This window comes from Prionailurus viverrinus, chromosome B3 (genome assembly GCF_022837055.1).
Source record: "Prionailurus viverrinus isolate Anna chromosome B3, UM_Priviv_1.0, whole genome shotgun sequence".
Taxonomy (NCBI): Eukaryota; Metazoa; Chordata; class Mammalia; order Carnivora; family Felidae; genus Prionailurus; species Prionailurus viverrinus.
The window spans coordinates 104,037,731-104,056,210 of NC_062566.1; the positions used below are offsets into that span (position 1 = coordinate 104,037,731).

General features: G+C 37.3%; 1 protein-coding gene across 1 annotated transcript in view; it reads left to right on the forward strand.

Annotated features, from left to right (window-relative positions):
* The first annotated feature begins 5,444 nt into the window (after positions 1 to 5,444).
* The window catches only part of HIF1A (hypoxia inducible factor 1 subunit alpha), a 41,843-nt gene continuing 28,807 nt past the window's right edge, over positions 5,445 to 18,480 (forward strand). Inside the window, exon 1 of the mRNA XM_047862600.1 lies at positions 5,445 to 5,821. Coding sequence (XP_047718556.1) covers positions 5,787 to 5,821 — 35 coding nt within the window. The 5' untranslated portion in view covers positions 5,445 to 5,786. The remainder of the gene's footprint in view (positions 5,822 to 18,480) is intronic.

Below are 18,480 nucleotides of genomic sequence, written 5' to 3' on the forward strand. Positions count from 1 at the left end.
CACTTTTTTTTAATTAAAAAACTTTTAATGTTTATTTATTTTGAGAGAGAGAGAGAGAGAGCAAGGAGGGGGGGTGCAGAGAAAAAGAGGGAAAGAGAGAATTCCAAGCAGAACACATGCTGTCAGTGCAGAGCCCCATGTGGGGCTTGATCTCATGAACTGTGAGATCAGGACCTGAGCCAAAATCAAAAGTCAGACACTCAACAGTCAACTGACTGAGCTACCCAGGTGCCCCTCTCCTCCACTATTGAAGGATGATTTCACTGGGAACATTATTCAGGATGGTGTGTTTTCTTCCTTCAGCACTTTAAATATTTCACTCCACAGGCATCTGGTGGCTCTGTTGGTTAAGCGTGACTCTTGATTTTGGCCCAGATGATGATCTCACAGTTGTGAGATGGAGCCTCATGTTGGGTTCTGTGCTGGGTGTTAAGCCTGTTTGAGATCCTCCCTCTCCTCCACACCCCTCCTCACTTTCGTGTATTCATGAGTTCTCTCTCTCTCTCTCTCTCTCTCAAAAAAAAAAAAAAAATCACTCCTCTGTCTTGCTTGGAAGGTCTCTGAAGAGAAGTCCAATGTAATTCTTCCTTCCTCCTCTATAAGTAAGGTATTTCCACCCCACCTCCTACCTAGCTTCTTTAAACACTTTGTCTTTGGTTGTCTGCAGTTTGAATATGCTATGTCTAAGTGTAGATTTTTTTAGTATTTATCCTGCTTGGCATTCTCTGAGCTTCCTGGATTTGTGATTTACTGTCTGTCATTAACTTTGGAAATTTTTCAGTCATTATTTCTTCAAATATTTCTCGTGTTTTTCTTTCTTCCCCTTCTGACATTCCCATTAAACCTTTTCTCATTGTTCCACAGTTCTTGGATAATTTGTTCCATCTTTTTCATTAATGCATTTTCTTTGCATTTCAGTTTCGGAAGCTTGCACTGACATACTTTCAAATTTTCATTCTTTCCTTAGCTGTGTCCAGTCTACTGATGGGCCCATCAAAAGCATTATTTCCATTACATTGTTTTTCATTTCTAGCATTTTCTTTTTCATATCTTTGCTTATATCACCATCTGCTCCTGCATGTTGTCCACTTTTTCCATTACAACCCTTAGCATATTGATCATAGTTATTTTAAATTCCTGGTCTGATAATTCCAAAATCTCGGGTATATCGGAGTCTTATTCTGGTGTCTGGTGTTTGGTTTATCGCTTCAGATTGTGGGGTGGTTTTGTTTTTTTTTGCCTTTTAATATGTTTTGTAAATGTTGTTGTTGTTGAAAGCTAGGTAGACAGAACTTTACTATGAAGTTTTATGTTGATCTGGCTAAGAGTTAGGCTGTGTTATTGTTTGTTGTAGCTGTGGTGTCTGAAGCTAAAATTGCCTCTAGTGTCCTTATTTTTGTTTCTCTTGTTGTCTTTGGATGTCCCTAGTGACTCTTTAAATAAGGTCTGAGGCTTGTTGTTCTTTTAGCTGCAGTTCCCTACTATTACACAGAAGCCCTACTGATGTGGTAGCATGGTCAGGTGTGGGAGGAAGGAAAGCATTCTATAGTCCTCTGATTAGTTCTCAGTCTTTTAGTGAGTCTGAGTTGAGTATTTCCCTTCCTCCATGTTGAAGTCTAGCTAGGGCTGGAGCTGGGTGTTTTCCCTCCACAAGGTCAGTTGAGCTCTGGCAAAATAGTTTCCTTTGAGGGCAGATCTTGTTAAAAAGAACAGAGTGCTCTGGGAGTATTTTTAAGGGTTACTTTCCCCCACGGAAAGCAAGAGGAGAGTTTTCTCAGACCATCACAGTGAGAATTTGTTAGGGCTCCTGAACGTAAAACTCAGAAAAGTTGTGGCACCCCTCTAAGGCTGAGCCTCAGAGTTTTATTTTTTTTCAATATATGAAATTTATTGTCAAATTGGTTTCCATACAACACCCAGTGCTCATCCCAAAAGGTGCCCTCCTCAATACCCATCATCCACCCTCCCCTCCCTCCCACCCCCCATCAACCCTCAGTTTGTTCTCAGTTTTTAAGAGTCTCTTATGCTTTGTGAGCCTCAGAGTTTTAAATGCTAAAGCTGGTCCCCATAGAGCTCCCAGCAATCCACAATTATAATTAAATTAAAGTATTCCTACTGATATTTGCTCCAACTGTCATGTTGGCTTCAGCTGCTGGCTTCGGCTCCTGGTAAACTGTGATCTTCTGGTAAGCTGTGATTCTCCATATCCATCTGTCTGTCTCTTCAGTTTTCAGGACAACAGTTTGCCCAGTGACCTCAATTCTCTGATGGATCTAAAAAGAGTTGTTGGTTTTCAGTTTGTTCAGCTTTATTTTCTTATTGTGAGGATGGAAGCTTCCAAGCTTTTTACATATTGGACCAGAAACTAAAAATCCTTCAGCATTTTTCTGTAAAATTATGCTTGAAGTCCGTATCATAATTAAAAAGTGCTAGTGGCAAATTTTCAGGCTATTCTTATTTTCCATAAACTCAAACAATGTATTTATTTTGTTTTGATCCTTGAAAGAAAAAGACGAAAGATCTGTAATGTCTGTTACCTTCTAGGCACTTTCCTTCCAGATGATCTGCTTTTCTTTCTTCCTTCCTTTTTTTTTTTTTTTGTTATTGTTCCTAGAGTAGGTCAAAGGTGCAGGAGGAACTAAGGGTAATAATAAGCCAAGAATCACTTACCACAAGTTCTTCCCATATAGTTTGATACATTCTAAACTATCTGAATCTGACGTTTCACTCGTTAAAAGTTTCAATGCTCTATTTAGTAGCGATCCAAATTTCAAGTTTTACCTTGCCTCATCCTCAATCACTGCCTAACTTCCTGCTTCCTACTAATATGGGTTAAGGGTCAATCAAGTCATTTGCAAGTCACCTGTCAGTCTACTTAGAAAGTTCCTCGGAGTGTTTTACATTTAAATCTGCTTACACAAATTAGAAAGTGAATAAATAAGACTGCTCATTAAGGTTTATTTAAATTGTAATAAAATAAATATATTTACTAATAGGTGGTTGTAAAGAGGATAATTTAAAATTTTATCCTATAGAAACCCTTGCTTTTTCAAATTGTTACTTAAATAGGAGTGATTGGATTATGGAATACTACTTGTCTCATTGGTAATAACGTGAAAACAAATTGGTTGAATATTACTGCTTTCAATGCTCATACATGGTACGTGTGTGTATAAGCATGTATACATACATACTTTTCACACATCCATAAAATACCATATTCTACACATTTTTGGAAAGGAAAATTGAACTTTGGGGCAAATTTAACGGAGGCTGAAAATGTCTTTTGCTGATTGAATTATCCTTCTGCTTTTAACATTTGAAATGCTCAGTTTTTAATAAATAGCTTAATTTGCTATTACAAAGTGCTCATTTTTTACAAATGTAACAGACATTATACACTTTGGCTATAATCACAGGCTAGAGAGAATTTCTTAGCAGTATAATGAGAAAGGAACTGATTGAGGGTCTCTGCCACCATGCTTATATACAAGGATGGTAACACCATGGGCAGTTCCAAAGTTTAAAAGAAAGAATATTTGTGGATTATATTAACATAATAGGCAGTCTTAGATAGTTAAAACTAGCTGAACTGTGACAGAAGCCCAAGTAATTACTACCAGCAGAAGCACAAATTTGGGGGCAAAAATAATAAGAATAATTTTTAAAAGCCCACCAACAATACTCATATTCACATTTATTGATTGCTTACTGTGTTCCAGCAACTATTCTAAGTGCTTTAAATGTATTATCTCCATTATGCCATAATTCTGTGACATAGACATAAATGAGTAAACTGAGGCACTGAGAGATTAAATAACTTGTTAGTGTCAGAGTCTGTCTTCAAACTCACTCCTGAGTGGTATCAGTATATTTAACATTGAGTTTTCAGCATGTCAAATTAAAAGGTTTGTGTTTTATAGAACTATTCTTTTCACAACTAAGAAAGAAAATATGAGTAAATATTTTTGGTCCTTTCTTCTTTTAGGCCTTTCCAATGGTATTTTTCAAGAAGACATATCATTCAGCAATGTAGTACTAAAACTTAAAAAAAAATAACATTAAGATCAGTCTTTATATCTTTATGGGTCTAGTGAATAGGTTTTTAACAGAGTTTAATGCTGTGTTAGATGGACTATTGTTTTTACACAACAATATAACTGAATCCAATATAGATATCCACATTAATATACCACTCTAAGCTAGATTGTAACAATATAATATGGCAAATATGAGAAGTAAAATAATCCAGCATCAAGTGGAGATAAAAGCGCAATGATTTTTTGTTGAACTCAAAATACATTTTTCTTTCGTTTAAAAGATTTACAGGTTTGAAATATATTTTTTCAAAGGCAAAAAGTGATTTTTATTCAGTAGCTTGCAAAGTCATGTTAGCAAACAGACAATACTGGCCGCCACCATGTCGAGTTAACTCCGGTTCAGCAGTCCGCTGCCCAAGTCTGGGCAGGGGATTAGAAGAATCCTTCCTCTTTCCAGTCTATATAGTGAATTAAAGGTGGTGAGTCCCAAACCAAGGGTCATCTTCCATTTTTCCCAGTCCATCTAAGATTATTGTGGGCTCTTTTACAAACAACAAGAAAGTCTACCTAAAGCCATTTTCCTTCCATAGCCCTGAAATTCTGGTTTACGCTTTTATTAAAGCCACTGACACCTATTTGTAAATGCTTAATTTCAGATTTTAAGATTTCCCTGCTACCTTAACTACTTCCCTTGAGAAGTTTACAGCATGAGGCGTTTGTTTGCTTTATATTTTTATTTGCATTTACTCAGTAATCAAACTTCTTCATAGAAAAACTTAGTGGACAAGGAGAGTACCCTTGCGTTCCATGGCAAAAAGGGCGCTCGGTGACCGGGCCCCCGTGGTTGGACAACCTGGCAAGAAAAACCCCATTGTAACATATAAGCAAAGGGTCGAAAGAGAGCTGCCACGACGTTAAAAGTCTGCTTTGTTGAACTGGGGCTCAGCACAGCTGTCAGCAACCTTGCACAGCACAGCCACAGAGGAGAAAGACATCGCAAGACTTGCTGCACCGGGAGCAGGAAACGCGATGCAGGCTTGAGACCCAAATCCCTTCTCAGCAGCGCCTCCCAAAGCCAGCCACTGCTTTCCCTAGGAGAAGGCAAAGCGTCCCCAGACCCAGGTTGGCCGCACCCCAGCTCCTTTCTCTTTCCTCCGCAGCTGCACACAGACGAGCACGTGAGCCCGGCAGCGCTTCCCAGCTGTGCCTCAGCTGACCGCTTCCTGATTGGCTGAGACAGACGTGGGCTGGGGTGGGACTGGCCGCCGGCGTCGCTCGCCATTGGCTCTCAGGGAACCCGCCTCCCCCTCAGGTGAGGCGGGCTTGCGTGAGCGCGAGCCGGGCTCCGCGGGCGGGCGCGCCCCCGACACTCTCCTCCCCCCCGCCCCATCCCGCGCGCCCCCGAGCGCGCCTCCGCCCTTGCCCGCCCCCTGCCGCTGCCTCAGCTCCTCAGTGCACAGAGACGCCTCGTCTGAGGGGACGCGAGATTCGGCCTCGCCGCCGCTTCGTCCGGTGCTCGGGGCCCTGACAAGCTGCCTGAGGGGAGGCTCTTCAGAGCCGGACCTGGACCCTTACGATTGCCGCCTGCTGCTCCTGCCTCCGGGTTTACGAGGGGGTTCCCGCCTTGCACCTCCCACCTCTGGACGTGCCTCCCCTTCTCTCCTCGCGTGTGGAGGGAGCCAGCGCTTAGGCCGGAGCGAGCCTGGGGGCGGCCGGCCGTGAAGGCTTCGCGGGGACCGATTCGCCATGGAGGGCGCCGGCGGCGCGAACGACAAGAAAAAGTAAGCCCCTTTCCTCCGTCCGTCGCGTTCTCCGCCGGCGCCCCCCGTCCGCCCGCCGCCACGGGCTCGGGGGCCAGCCTCAGCGCTCCGGAGGGGGCCGCCTTTTTGTTTCTGCCTCTTCTCCCCTCCCCTCTCTCCCCCCAGCCTCGCCGGCCGGGCTCCCCCGCTGCCCACGTCGCCATCTTGTCGTGGGGGGTGGGAGACGCCTCGAAAGTGCTTTCAGGGGCCGGGGGCTGAGCCCCGCTGGCCCTTCCCTCCCGGCCGCCGGGGCCTCGCGCCGCCCTCCTGCTAGCCTTGAAAATCACCCGGCCTGCCCTATACCCCCATCCGGGTGGACTTTCCCTGGCCCAAAAACCCCGGGAAGAGAGACGAGCCGCAGCTCGGTCGCCGCCGTTTGCACCCGAGCTTCCGCTCCTTCCCGCCCCCATTCTCTCCAGTTCCATTGAACACTCGGCCCCGGGGCGGACCCTGCGCGCTGGTCCTGGCTTCCCAGTGGGCTCGGGGCCCTGGGTTTCCCACCCAGGGGCTCGCGTGGTCAGATGAGACCTTACGGTGCGGTTGTCTAGTCGCGGCGGGTGTCTTTGCCTTTGTGCATTAGGGATTTGTCGCGACGGCCTGAAGATGCTAACTTTAGTTTGCACGTGCAGGTTTTGTTTTGTTTTAATCGCCTTGAAAAACTTGTCTAGATTGAGGAGTCGGAGTAACGGGAATTTGGCGAAGTAGCAACATTTTAAAGAGGGCATCACAATTGGATTCTTGTGTTTATATCAGCTGTCAAGGGAGCCCAGACGTTATAAATTAATATGTGAGACTGAAAAAGTATGTGATCGCAGCAAGTTTCAATGTAGCATGGAAATTTTTAGAACGGTCTCATTTTCATGAAATTGAAGCATATTAAAGGAAAACCTTCAAGATGTATCCGAAGTAAATAATCATTCTGTTAGAACTTAATGCAAGTTTTTAAAACACCTTAAAGTTTGAGTCTAAATGGTACATTATAGGATTAAGAATTATAAATGGATCCAGTGGGATTGAGCCCCCCCCCCCAGCCCCTCACACAATTTGGTACATTTTTGGTATTTTAACCTTTGTGGAAATCGTTTTTAAGGAATTGGAGATTTATATAGTAAGAGTTGTGGTTGGTAGACTGGCTTTACTCCTTAAAGTCCTTCCACTCTTCTGGGAGAGATTAAGATTAACTTCCCTAATCAGTATTAGCAGAAGATAAACTTGTTTATATGTTCTTGCTATTTCATAGATACCATTTTGGTCCTTATTTCGTAGAATGATAAATTCTCTTTGTACACCAGAGAAAACCCTCATAAAATTCAAAGAGTAAATAGGCCTGGACTTAATTCCAAGAGTTGACAGGAATTAATTGCAATTATTTTTGCGGAAATGATTACAATGCTTTTAATGAAATGATGAAGCTGCTATATTATAAACGTGAGGCAGATTACCTCTGTGTAGTGCCAATTTTCAGTTCTTATTCTGTGCTGAATCATACTTAATACTGTGCATCAAGTTATACACCAATCATTTCTTTTTTATATGCAATTCTCTTTAATTGTAAATTCTTTGCAGTTAGTTGAGATTATCACAAGCAGCTTTAATATATTTGAATTAATTAGTTACTGTGCATCACCCCCCAATTCTGAATTAGTTCTTAGATTTTGCTCAGTCCCATGTGTTATTTTCAAAATACTCTCATTTGAAAATTTAGCAAACTTGAATCGGATTGCATCATATTTCTTAATATAGAGGTTCTTATAACTGAAAAATTAAGTTAAACACTTAATAAATAGCTACTCAACAACATTTAGATGTTTGTTAAAGATATCTGGTTTTTATCTTTTTCTAACTAATAATTTTAAAACTTTCTGAAAAGGTAACTGAGATTGAGGGGCAAGGTACTTTCTTCTTACAATTTTTCCATTTTAAATGTGCTGTAGAGTCCAGTTTGGGAAGACAAATTTGTCTTCTTAAAGATGTTCTAGGAAACTAAAAAACTGAAGGATTGGAAGAAATCACAACAGGATGGAATAGTTACAATAGATTTAACAGGGAATTTCATGTTGATTTCTTAGTGGTAGGTAGGGCCTGGACTTAATTTAATAGCACATTAATACTGATTTTTAGATTTCAGAGTAATGTCAAGAGGTTCATTGTTCTCTTTAAGGTGTCAGGCCAGACTCCTTCAGTTTCCAATAACAGTTATTGGATGGTTAGAGTAAAATTTCTGAGAATGGACATTTCTTAACTTCTTTAACTTTGGCCATTAAAGTCAAGAAGCTCTCATTTATTAGTAAACTTTTCTCTTGTTACAATTGTACTTTGATTTTCCTCTTTTTTGAAGAAGAGCATGGTTGGTAGTTGAGAGTATAGGATCTGGACCTAGACACTTCTAGTTAAGAGTCCAGTTTTTTCGCTTGTTAGCTTTGTGAACTTGGGCAAGTTACTGAATGCTGTTGAGCATATTTCCTCCTTTTGGAATGATAATAATAGCAACCATCTCAGTGGTTATTGTCAACATTACATGAGATAATGTTCACTGTATGTCTGGTTTAGGAATCTTGGGAACACTGTATACTTGGAAATATGCATTACCTGTTAAAGTTCTATTTAAACTTCCACAACACTTAAAAACTTTTTTGCAAGTGTTTCCAAATATTTATGTTAGTTCTTCTCCCCGCCTTCATAGATTTTTTCTAAATCTCCTAAAAATGAAGGCCAACATTGGATTTAGAGCTTTAAAAGGGGTTCTTTTCCAGTTAAAACAGTATATCCCTGGGTTATGTTGGCAGCTAGCATCGGTTACTCTTCTTGAGCATCTGTTCTCTCTACTCTCGGGTCCCTTCTTCACAATTCCTTACCCTGCTGTTTCCTCCCCAAACAGGCACTTGTATTTACTTTGGGCATCAGAGACTAGAGTTGTAAACAAATATACTAGCCTTAGAGTTTATTTCAGTAAGGTATGTGCAAGTAACTTAAAGGTATGTGCAAGGAGTGGCAGTAACTTAAAACATTTTTTGTCTTGACTCCACAGTTAAGAGTAGATAGTTGCATAAATACTTATCTTTGCTAAACATGGTAAGTTGATAAAATACTCCTGGTAAAACATGTGAACCTACACAATAGAAAAACTCCTTTGCTTATGAATTTCTCCAGGTAAGACTACTGGCCTCTGTCTCAAGGCAAGGCTTCAAGCTGTATGTTAGTCTGATTTTTTGAGGCTTGATTTGTATGAAATCTGTATTAGTGCAGTCTTTTACCTGAACTGTGGTAGTTTGTTCCTGTAGTCCACTGGAAAGCATTTTGTGCCATTGGGAGAATGTCCAATCTTTACCTGGTGATTTCCATTGTCTGCAGCACTAACGGTGTGTGGGCCCAAAGTTAAGATTTTGTGGTTATATTCTATTGTTGTATATTAAGAATGATGTGTAGGAGGCTGAGGAAGATTAGTCTTGACTGATGTTTTCTGAAGAACTCCTAACAGTTGATTATGTTTGCTGGTGAAATTAAAAAAAACTGTTACCATACATGAATGTTAAAGATTTGGATTAGATTACTGAGTTTGTTCGTAGATACGGCCTCTTAAAATGTAATTTTTTACATATAGATACTTCTTAAAATAATATATTCTTTGTTAAAAATTTTTTTTAATGTTTTCTATTTTTGAGAGAGGGAAAGGGAGACACACAATCCGAAGCAGGCTCTAGGCTCTGAGGTGTCAGCACGGAACTCGATGCAGGGCTTGAACTCCTGAGCCGTGAGATCATGACCTGAGCCAAAGTTGGGACACTTAACTGACTGAACCATCCAGGCACCCTTAAAATACTGTATTTTTATCTAAGATTGTTAATGTAAGTCTGTTTATAAAGTAGGAGAAAATAATCAAAATTAAATGTGTTGTTAGATAGTTTTCTATTAAGAAATTGATTTTAATTCATACGAATGTTCTCTTTTTATCTTGTTTCTTTTTTTTTAATGATGGGACTAACTATCAGTTGGGGGATTTTAGCCAGCTTTCTGCGACTTGTGGTGTATGTATTGTGTATGTTTTCTGCCTAACTACAGAGCTAGAAAAAGAATTTGAAGCTAAGTCAATCATATTGCTCAGTATTTTTGGTAAAAGTTTGGCAAGAATTTTTGAAATAACTAGATCTTGGAATTTTAAAAATAATTTTATACCTCTCTTTCTTGGAGCATCAAGAATTAACTCTTTTGTATGTATATTGAGATTTAGATTAAAATTCACGTTTCTGCAATAAAGACTACCAAACCCATATCATTTGCCAGACATGACTCTTTCAGAAAAATGAAATATATAAAATCTACATTTATAAAAACAAAATTTAAGTGATTTCCTCATGAGTTGTTTTTCCATAGCTTTTGAAGTGATTGTGAGGTTTTTTTAAAATTGTGGTTAAAAAAAAAACCCACATAATGTAAGAATTCCCATCTTAAGCATTTTTAAGTGCGCAGTTCAAGAGTAAGTGTATTCATGTTGTTGTGTAACTAGAATTTTTTTACCTTGTAAAACTGAAAGCATTAAGCATTTCTCCTAGTTTCCCCCTCCTAGTTCTTGATGACCATCATTCCACTCTGTTTTTATGAATTTGACTACTGAATACCTTACGTATGTGGAGTCGTAAAGTTTTTGTCTTTTTGTGACTGGTTTATTTCACTTAGCATAGTGTTGTCAAGATTTATCCATGTTGTAGGCCTGTGTGAAAATTTCCTTATTTTTAAGGCCAATATACACTACATTTTGTTCATCCATTCATCTTTCGGTGGACACTTAGGTTGCTTCCACGTGTTGGCTGTTGTGAATAGTACTGTTATGAACACGGGTGTACAAGTATCTCTTATAGATCTTGTTTTCAGTTCTTTTGGATATATCCCCAGAAGTATGTTGCTGGATCGTATAGTAACTATTTTTAAGTTTTTAAGGAACTGCCATACTGTTTTCCATAGTGGCTGCACCATTTTATATTTCCACCAACAGGCACAGGGGTTCCTATTACTCCATATCCTCCCCAACATTTGTTAATTTCTGTTTTTGTGATAATGACCATTCTAATGGATATGTTCAGGTGGTTGTATTTTAAGGGTTTGTGTGTAATAACCAACTTAAAGTTAACAACAGAGAACAGTTGCCAGGGGAAGCTTTATCGGACATAAGGTTAAGCTCCTGTAAAATGAGAATTAAGTTTTTCTAGGGACTCAGATTTGATCTGCCAGTACATTTTCAGAAATACTTATTGATTAAAATGGCCTGTAACTGTTTTGTTGTTAATAAAGTTACACTTAATTGGTAACTTATTTTAAATGATTTTTAAAAATAATTGAAATGACTTATTTTCATAAGAAAATCACCTCCAAGATGATACCATTTAGTTCTGGTGATCTCAACCGTTGGAGTATTTCTTCCTTTTAAAATTTAATTTACTTATAATATTAAACATAAAGATGATTTCACAGTGTGATTTTCAAAATTTATTGTTTTGCAAGTGGTTCAAAAATCTAGTGATGGAACATAACTTATGGTGGTTCTTCACCTACTTGTTTTGAAAGTCACAATATATTTAGGCAAATTAAGTGTCTGCCACTTAATACTGCAATTTTCACTCATTTGTAACAATTTCCTGTGCTGCTTCTCTTTTCCTAATAGTTTGTGAGAATCTGTTTTGCCAACTGAAAAATAAGATTTAAAGGCAGTAAGTTTAAGTTCTTAAGAGTTCTGATATATTTCTGTTCTTAGAGATCTTGTAAATTAAGATGCTAACTAGATTTCTCTAAAGTGACCCTCTCTCCTTTTTTCAACTATAAAATTGAAACATTTCAATGGGCAAGATCACAAATGGGAATAATTGGAAGCTTGTGGTGTAAAAGAGAATACACACAGTGAGTTCTTAATAAATATTTGAATGAACGAAGAGAAAGCAGAGAAAGATTTTAAGGTTTTTAAAAGGTTTTTTGGAAGTCATTATTGTCCTCTCTTCTATGTCTTAATTTTCATAGGAATTTTTCTTATGCTTGGAAATGCCTTGTGTTACTTTGGAACTTCCTTGAATCTTGAAATTTATTTTTTTTGTTCTTTCAGAAATGTTTATAGTATCTATTAGAACCAGGCTAAAAAAATTTTGTTAGTAAATACAGCTATATCATACATACTTGGCCTTGAAAGTAAATCAGTACCCTATTTTAAGGTACGTTAAAACTTAGTGCTTGCCAATTCTATATTGGAGCACTGAGTAAAAAAAGTTTACCAAAAGAAGCATATGTATATGACTGCAGGAAATTCGCTAGTTAAATGTATGGAATGTGTCTTTACCTTGTTTCATCTTTAGCAAATGTTTCTTAAGTCTGCTCTAAACTTTCAGAAAGTTTGGACCAGTTTATAGTCTCCAGCAGTGTTGGAGAGTGCCAGTTTCTTGTACTTGGTCATCATTAAAGTTTGCTTCAAGTATGAAATACTTGAAGTTTATAAGTATATTGGGATGCTTTCTATTGCAGTGAAGAGACATAACTCAAGCTAGTTTAAGGGGGTAAGGCAGTCATGGGCTTACACATGACAAGATACAACTCAAGCTAGTTTAAAGGGGTTAGGCAGTTAATTGGCTTACACAGTCTAGTTTTGGTTGAGAGAATAGTTAAATCCAGAGTCTCAAGTGATGTCCTCAGAGTATAATTTCTGACTTTCTCTTGAATATTACTTGGTTTATATATCTTTGTTCTATATGCATGTTGGCCTTGTTCTGCCACTGACCGGCTATCTGTATGGTATGAAAGATAGTACCTAGCATTCCCATGCCTGCATTCATAGAGTTCGTGATTTAAAAAATGAAAAGAAACTGGCTCTTCTAGTATCCATATAGCTGTCTCCTGGATTAATGCCAGTTTGCCCTGCGTGGACTATTCATTTTTAACCATGTTAGTGGGGTTCCCTGATTACATGAGTCAAATGTCTTATTATAGTATTTCATTGTCTTGATGTAGATTATTAATTATCTCCTTATATAGGACTCTTGGTCATTGCTGGTATTGTAATGACTGGGCTATAGGTTTTTGTTGCAAATCATCTGAATTCGTATTCTACAGATACCAACCATAATTGTTCTTGCTGTGCACTTTGGGAAGCTTAGAGTCTCTTCTGTGGATTAGGGTTTTCATTTCAGGTTCCTTAAGAAAGAAGTAGAATGACTAATGGCTAAGAACTTAGGTGCTAGAGGCTGGCTGCTTGCTTTGCCACTTACTAGCTATGTGGTCTTGTACAAGTTGCTTTACCTCTGTAGATCTCACTTTCTTCATCTATAAATTAGGATAAGAATATTTGCCTTTTAGGATCGTTGTGAGGATAAAAAAAGATATTAACTCATGTGAAACACTCAAGAGTTCTTGGCACAAAGTAGGGGCTTAATAAACTAGAAACTATTATTAGGTTCATATTATAATTATTATGTTTTTTCAGAAGAGTTTCACTTTTTTGAAGTCTCATATTTAGAATCATTCAAGCCTTCTTTGGGACAGTCTATGAACGGATGGCATCTTTTGGGCCACACCATTAGTAAACCTGTAATAGTAGTAGAATATTGGTGATGCTTTTCCTCTACATTGGTTTTTTTTCTCCACGAATGCCTGGCCTTTGAAGGTTAAATAGAGATGTTTGTGTGTGTGTGTAGATATGCTGTTTTAAAGTATTTTTTCTGGGGTGCTTGGGTGGCTCAGTTAAGCGTCTAACTCCTGGTTTTGGCTCAGGTCATGATCTCGCTGTTCATTAGTTTGAGCCTCACGTTGGGCTCTGTGCTGACAATGTGGAGCCTGCTTGGGATTCTCTCTCTCCCTCTTTCTACCTCTCCCCTGCTCATGCTCGCTCTAAATAAATAAATAAATAAATAAATAAATAAATAAAACAAAAAAAACGTTTTAAAGTAATCATTCTTCATAGTGATGATGGTAGAGGAAAAAAAAATATTCACAAGGCTCTTTATTTGGCTGTTAGAGGATGGCAAATTAAGAAAGCCTACTTTTCCATACTCTTTTGGTGTCAGGAAATCATTAAATGTCTTTTAATCCGTTTGCAGAGGAGAGTTGGAAATTGCTTGCCTTTGCAGATAACATAGCTAAAATGTTTAAATGGGTTATATGTCAAACCAGTAGTCACAGCCTTCACTGTGAATCGAGGAAGTGCTATTTTTCTTGGGTAATGTGAGCAAGTTGATTTATTTCAGTGGTTCAAAAAATTTTTTTCAACCCAGGACCATTGCTCCAGCACCTAACCACTTGACCTGTAACAGATTATTGTATATTCATTTGTTTAGCAGATAATTGTGCATCTAATTTGTCAAGCAGAGCATTGAGTTGTTGATGGTTCAGGCCACAGTTGAGTAATTAGTTTTTGATGCATCTGTTATGTAGTCCATCTTTTATTTTTTAGTACAGTGATTTCAAGTTTGGGGTTCTTGCAAAATGTAGACCAGGATTTAAGTTTTGTTATTAATACCAATCATCACGGAAGCATCCTCTATAATTGTATTTATTTATTTGGCCAGTCTGCTTTGAGAATTTTGACATACACAGAAGCACTCTCATAAAACAGTCTATTCATTTTTGGCAGCTTTAAATGTTAGAAAGTTCTTTTGTTCCAGTATTTCTTGACACTGACCAATGTTTAGATCTCTTTTGGATCAAAGCAATCCCTGTGAACATTTGAGATGTACGTCTGAGTGTGCACTTTAAAAAAATGTAACTATTCCTTTTAGTGATCATTTGGTACCAATTCGATCATAAACACATGCAACCTCAAACATACAAAGTTTGTGGCAACAATATAGACTTATGTAGAGATTATTTAGATGATCCAGAATATGATTTTTTTCCCTTTTTCTTACATTGCCACCAGAACGGGAACACAATTTAAAAATTCATAAAGTTTACCTTCAATACTGTTTTAACTCTGTTGAGCAAAAAGCCTGCCATCTTTTAATTCCCATGTATTACTCTCTGCATTTGAAAAAAATCACTGAATCTGTATGACATCCTTTTCAAATACCTGAAGGTAGTTATTTCTATTCCTAAGTAAAAACATCCCCAAATTTCTTTAATTTTTCCATTTAAAAGTTATTGAGCATCTGATTTGTGGAAAGGCATAGGCTATATTAAATATGGGAGCTTCAGTCTTCGGTGGAATCTGAGCCCTGCCACTTACTGATAGTGTTACTTCCTTTATATAAAGGAAACAGGATCAGGGGATTCATTGGGAAAATTTATTGGGTAACATTGGATAGGATTGATTAATGTAGGTGGAGGACCGAGACATTTGCTTAGGAGAGCTTTTTCTTTGTCATTGTTTCGAGGATCTTCATTATGGTCAGGGTTTAGAACTAAATAAAAATCTTCAGCTTGTGATTTCTATGTCTACACCTTTATTTCAATACATGTGAATTTTTTTATTAAGTACTTATTGTAACTTACATATTTTCTGTTATATTTAAGCAAGTAATTAAGGGCACATTCTTCTGAATACATACATCCACACACACACGTAGTGTCATTGACCTTCTTTAAGTTCCAGTGTCAGTTCTATTAATATAATAAAGAAAACAAAATCATTTACAAGCTGAGGTGGCTAAAACGTAAAGGGAGAAGAATAATAGAGGAGGTGATGTGCTTTGGGGAAAGCCATTAACACATAGCTGTTACTCAGGGACAGTGATTCTCAACCCCTTTGATGTTTGTGACATTCATAAAGAGATTTAAAGGTGAATTTTAAAAATTGTTTAAAAGGTTTAAAAAAATCATTCTATGGTTATTATGTTTTTTAATTGGTCATCTTTGAAGCCTAATTATGCTCTTGTATTTTATTACTCACTTGTCACTGAGCTGTACCATTCATTAGCTTCTTATTCCTAGCAATTGTGCCTCATTCTGCACAGCATCGCCCAACCCACTGAGTGCAGTGTTCTGCCTGACAAACGTAGTTGTCTAGTATGTATATGTAGTTGCAGCTAAAAATAAATTTTTCTTATTTTTCAAAATTTGCTGGCTAACCTGTTAAATCTCTGCTATAAGACCTGCTGGTGGTTCTCAAATTTCTGTGACTTAATCACCTGGGTGTTTACTTAATATAAGGATTCTCAGGTACCCACCTGTAGACATTCGGATTTGATAATTTTGGGATGAGATTCAGGAATTTTTAAACTTTACAAGCACTGATAGATGAAATACAAACTTTGAATAGCTCAGAGTGCTAAACAGAATCATCTGAGAGATTGTTTTTTGAAAGACACATTCCAGGTCTACCATTTGAATTTCCAGGATTGGGATTTAAGCACAAATACCTGGGAAGAAAGTTCCATTACTGATGATGATGTATATCACAGATCGACCAGTGTCTAATCTAGTCTGAGTCCTTAGTGTATTTTGTAGTTTTTGAGTTCCTAAGTATTTGGCAATGCTAACATATGAGAGATTGGATATGTTTCCTGTACATGTAAAGCATTTGGGCAGATTGAAAAAAAAAAAAAGTTAACCATTTTTGGGTGTTGAACAGTCTTTTACTTCTCTGGGAATTTTTGAAAGACACATAAAGTATTTTCTTAGAGTAGAGGGGCTCAAAGTATTCTCCAGAGCAGCATCATTGGTACCTACCTGCTAACTTGTTACAAATGGAGATTCTCAGGCCCCATCCAGCTCTCCTGGATCAAAAACCCTGGGTAAGGCCCAATAATCTGTTTCCAGAATCCTGCCAGTTGATTGTGATAAAGCTAAAATTAGAGTAATACCTTCACATACACATTTTTGGTTTTATATATCTAGTACTTCATATATAGCAGAGGATCAAAGACTTTTTTGAGAGGCCCAATACCAATTCTGAACCAGGAGAGAGATGATGTAAATCACTAGTTAGGAATAATCTAAAAACAAAAGCATATTCCTTTTACAGACAGAACTTTAGTACATAATATTGTCAACAGATGTAAATCTGTTAGCTAATTAATAAGTTTATTTAATGTATAAATAGAACATTTTCACATTAATGCTACCTCAGATGTGATACAGATTTTTTTTTCAGAATGTACCCTGAATTTAAAACAGTAAATCTTTCTTCCCTGTTTATTTTACTGCAGCATTAGAAAATCGAGTATTAAGCATTTCTGTGAGGTTATTGGAAGGAGAATAATCTATCTTTTCCCTAATTGTGGATATTTACAAGATATTGCCAAGCTAGTAAGATAGTAAACACTTAAACCAAGAAATTTAAGTTCCTTTCAAAACTCAAATAAGTATATGTATACTGAGTATTTTTCTTTGGAAACCATTTCACTTGATTTTATAATTTCAGATTAATTATGAAATGCCAAATTTAAAAGCCAATAATTAGATGAGAACGAGAGACTGAAAATATTGAATTATATTGCTTACTCAGTCACCACTTTCCATTTCTCTGAAAGAAATATGGTCATTCCTGCTTCATTTCCGAAATGAAGAAAACATTTAACTCCTTTCTAATTAGTCTTTCTGGAAAACAAATTGAAACGTGAGATGACTACTTCTTTCAGACTTTTCTGACAAATGCAGGTACATAATAGTATCAGTTCACCGATGAATTTTGAAGTACAAAATATTCTGGGATCTTGCCATCTTGAAACTATGAATTTGCTAACTGTATATTGTGTTTTTCAGGTTTTATCTAAGCATTTGTAAGTTACATGTCTGTATGTATATGTGTACATATATACATATTGATTTACATATGTACACAGGTATTATACACAGAGAAAAATGGATTCATATTCAAATTTTGTTGTATACTGTAACATCTTCTATAAGCACAGATTAATTTTTGTAGACTTTTTTCTTGTGTCTTAAATTTTTGTTATTTGATTTTATGGAAAGATTTTTCCTAGGGCAAATGTGTCAGTTAGGGATTGACCTACTAACTGCTACTGAATAAAGACAAGAAACATAATGGTATATTTGTCCTAGAATGTAAGCTCCATGGGACAAGTAACATGGTCTGTTTTGTTAATCAGTCTTGCTGAGAACAGTATATGGCTCAATGGAGATGACTAAGAAATACTTGTTGAATAAATGAATAATATTCTTTAACATGAATATCCTAAAGGTTCATTTTTAAGTTTATTAGAAGTTAGAAGACATTTTCCTGGAGAAAATAGTTATAAATAATAACTAGCTTACCTGAAAATGTAATTCATGTTTAATTTTAAATGTCACTGTTTGCAGTTTTTTTTCCATTAAGAGTAAGGATATATATTTTTAAACATTATCTGTTTGAAGTATTAGGGTTTTGCAGCAATTACCAGGTAGAAAATAGAACAACAAATCATTAATCGTAAGAATACTCGAAGTAATAAATATGCTTGTCTAGGGGTAACCTCCTCTTGAAAAAAAAGCCAATAAGATTAGAAATCAACTTAATAAAAATTTTCATGTCTTATGATGAAAATTACAACACTTCTTGAAAACAATTTTAGAAAACAGTCAAATCTTGTGTTTCCAGCTGTGCCAGGAAGACATAATTATAAAGGTGTTGATTTAATTGATTAATAGCATTAACTACAACTCATGCATTTACCTGACCACATCAGTTTAGGAATAAAAAGTAAAAGACATTAGAGTATAGATTAGAGTGA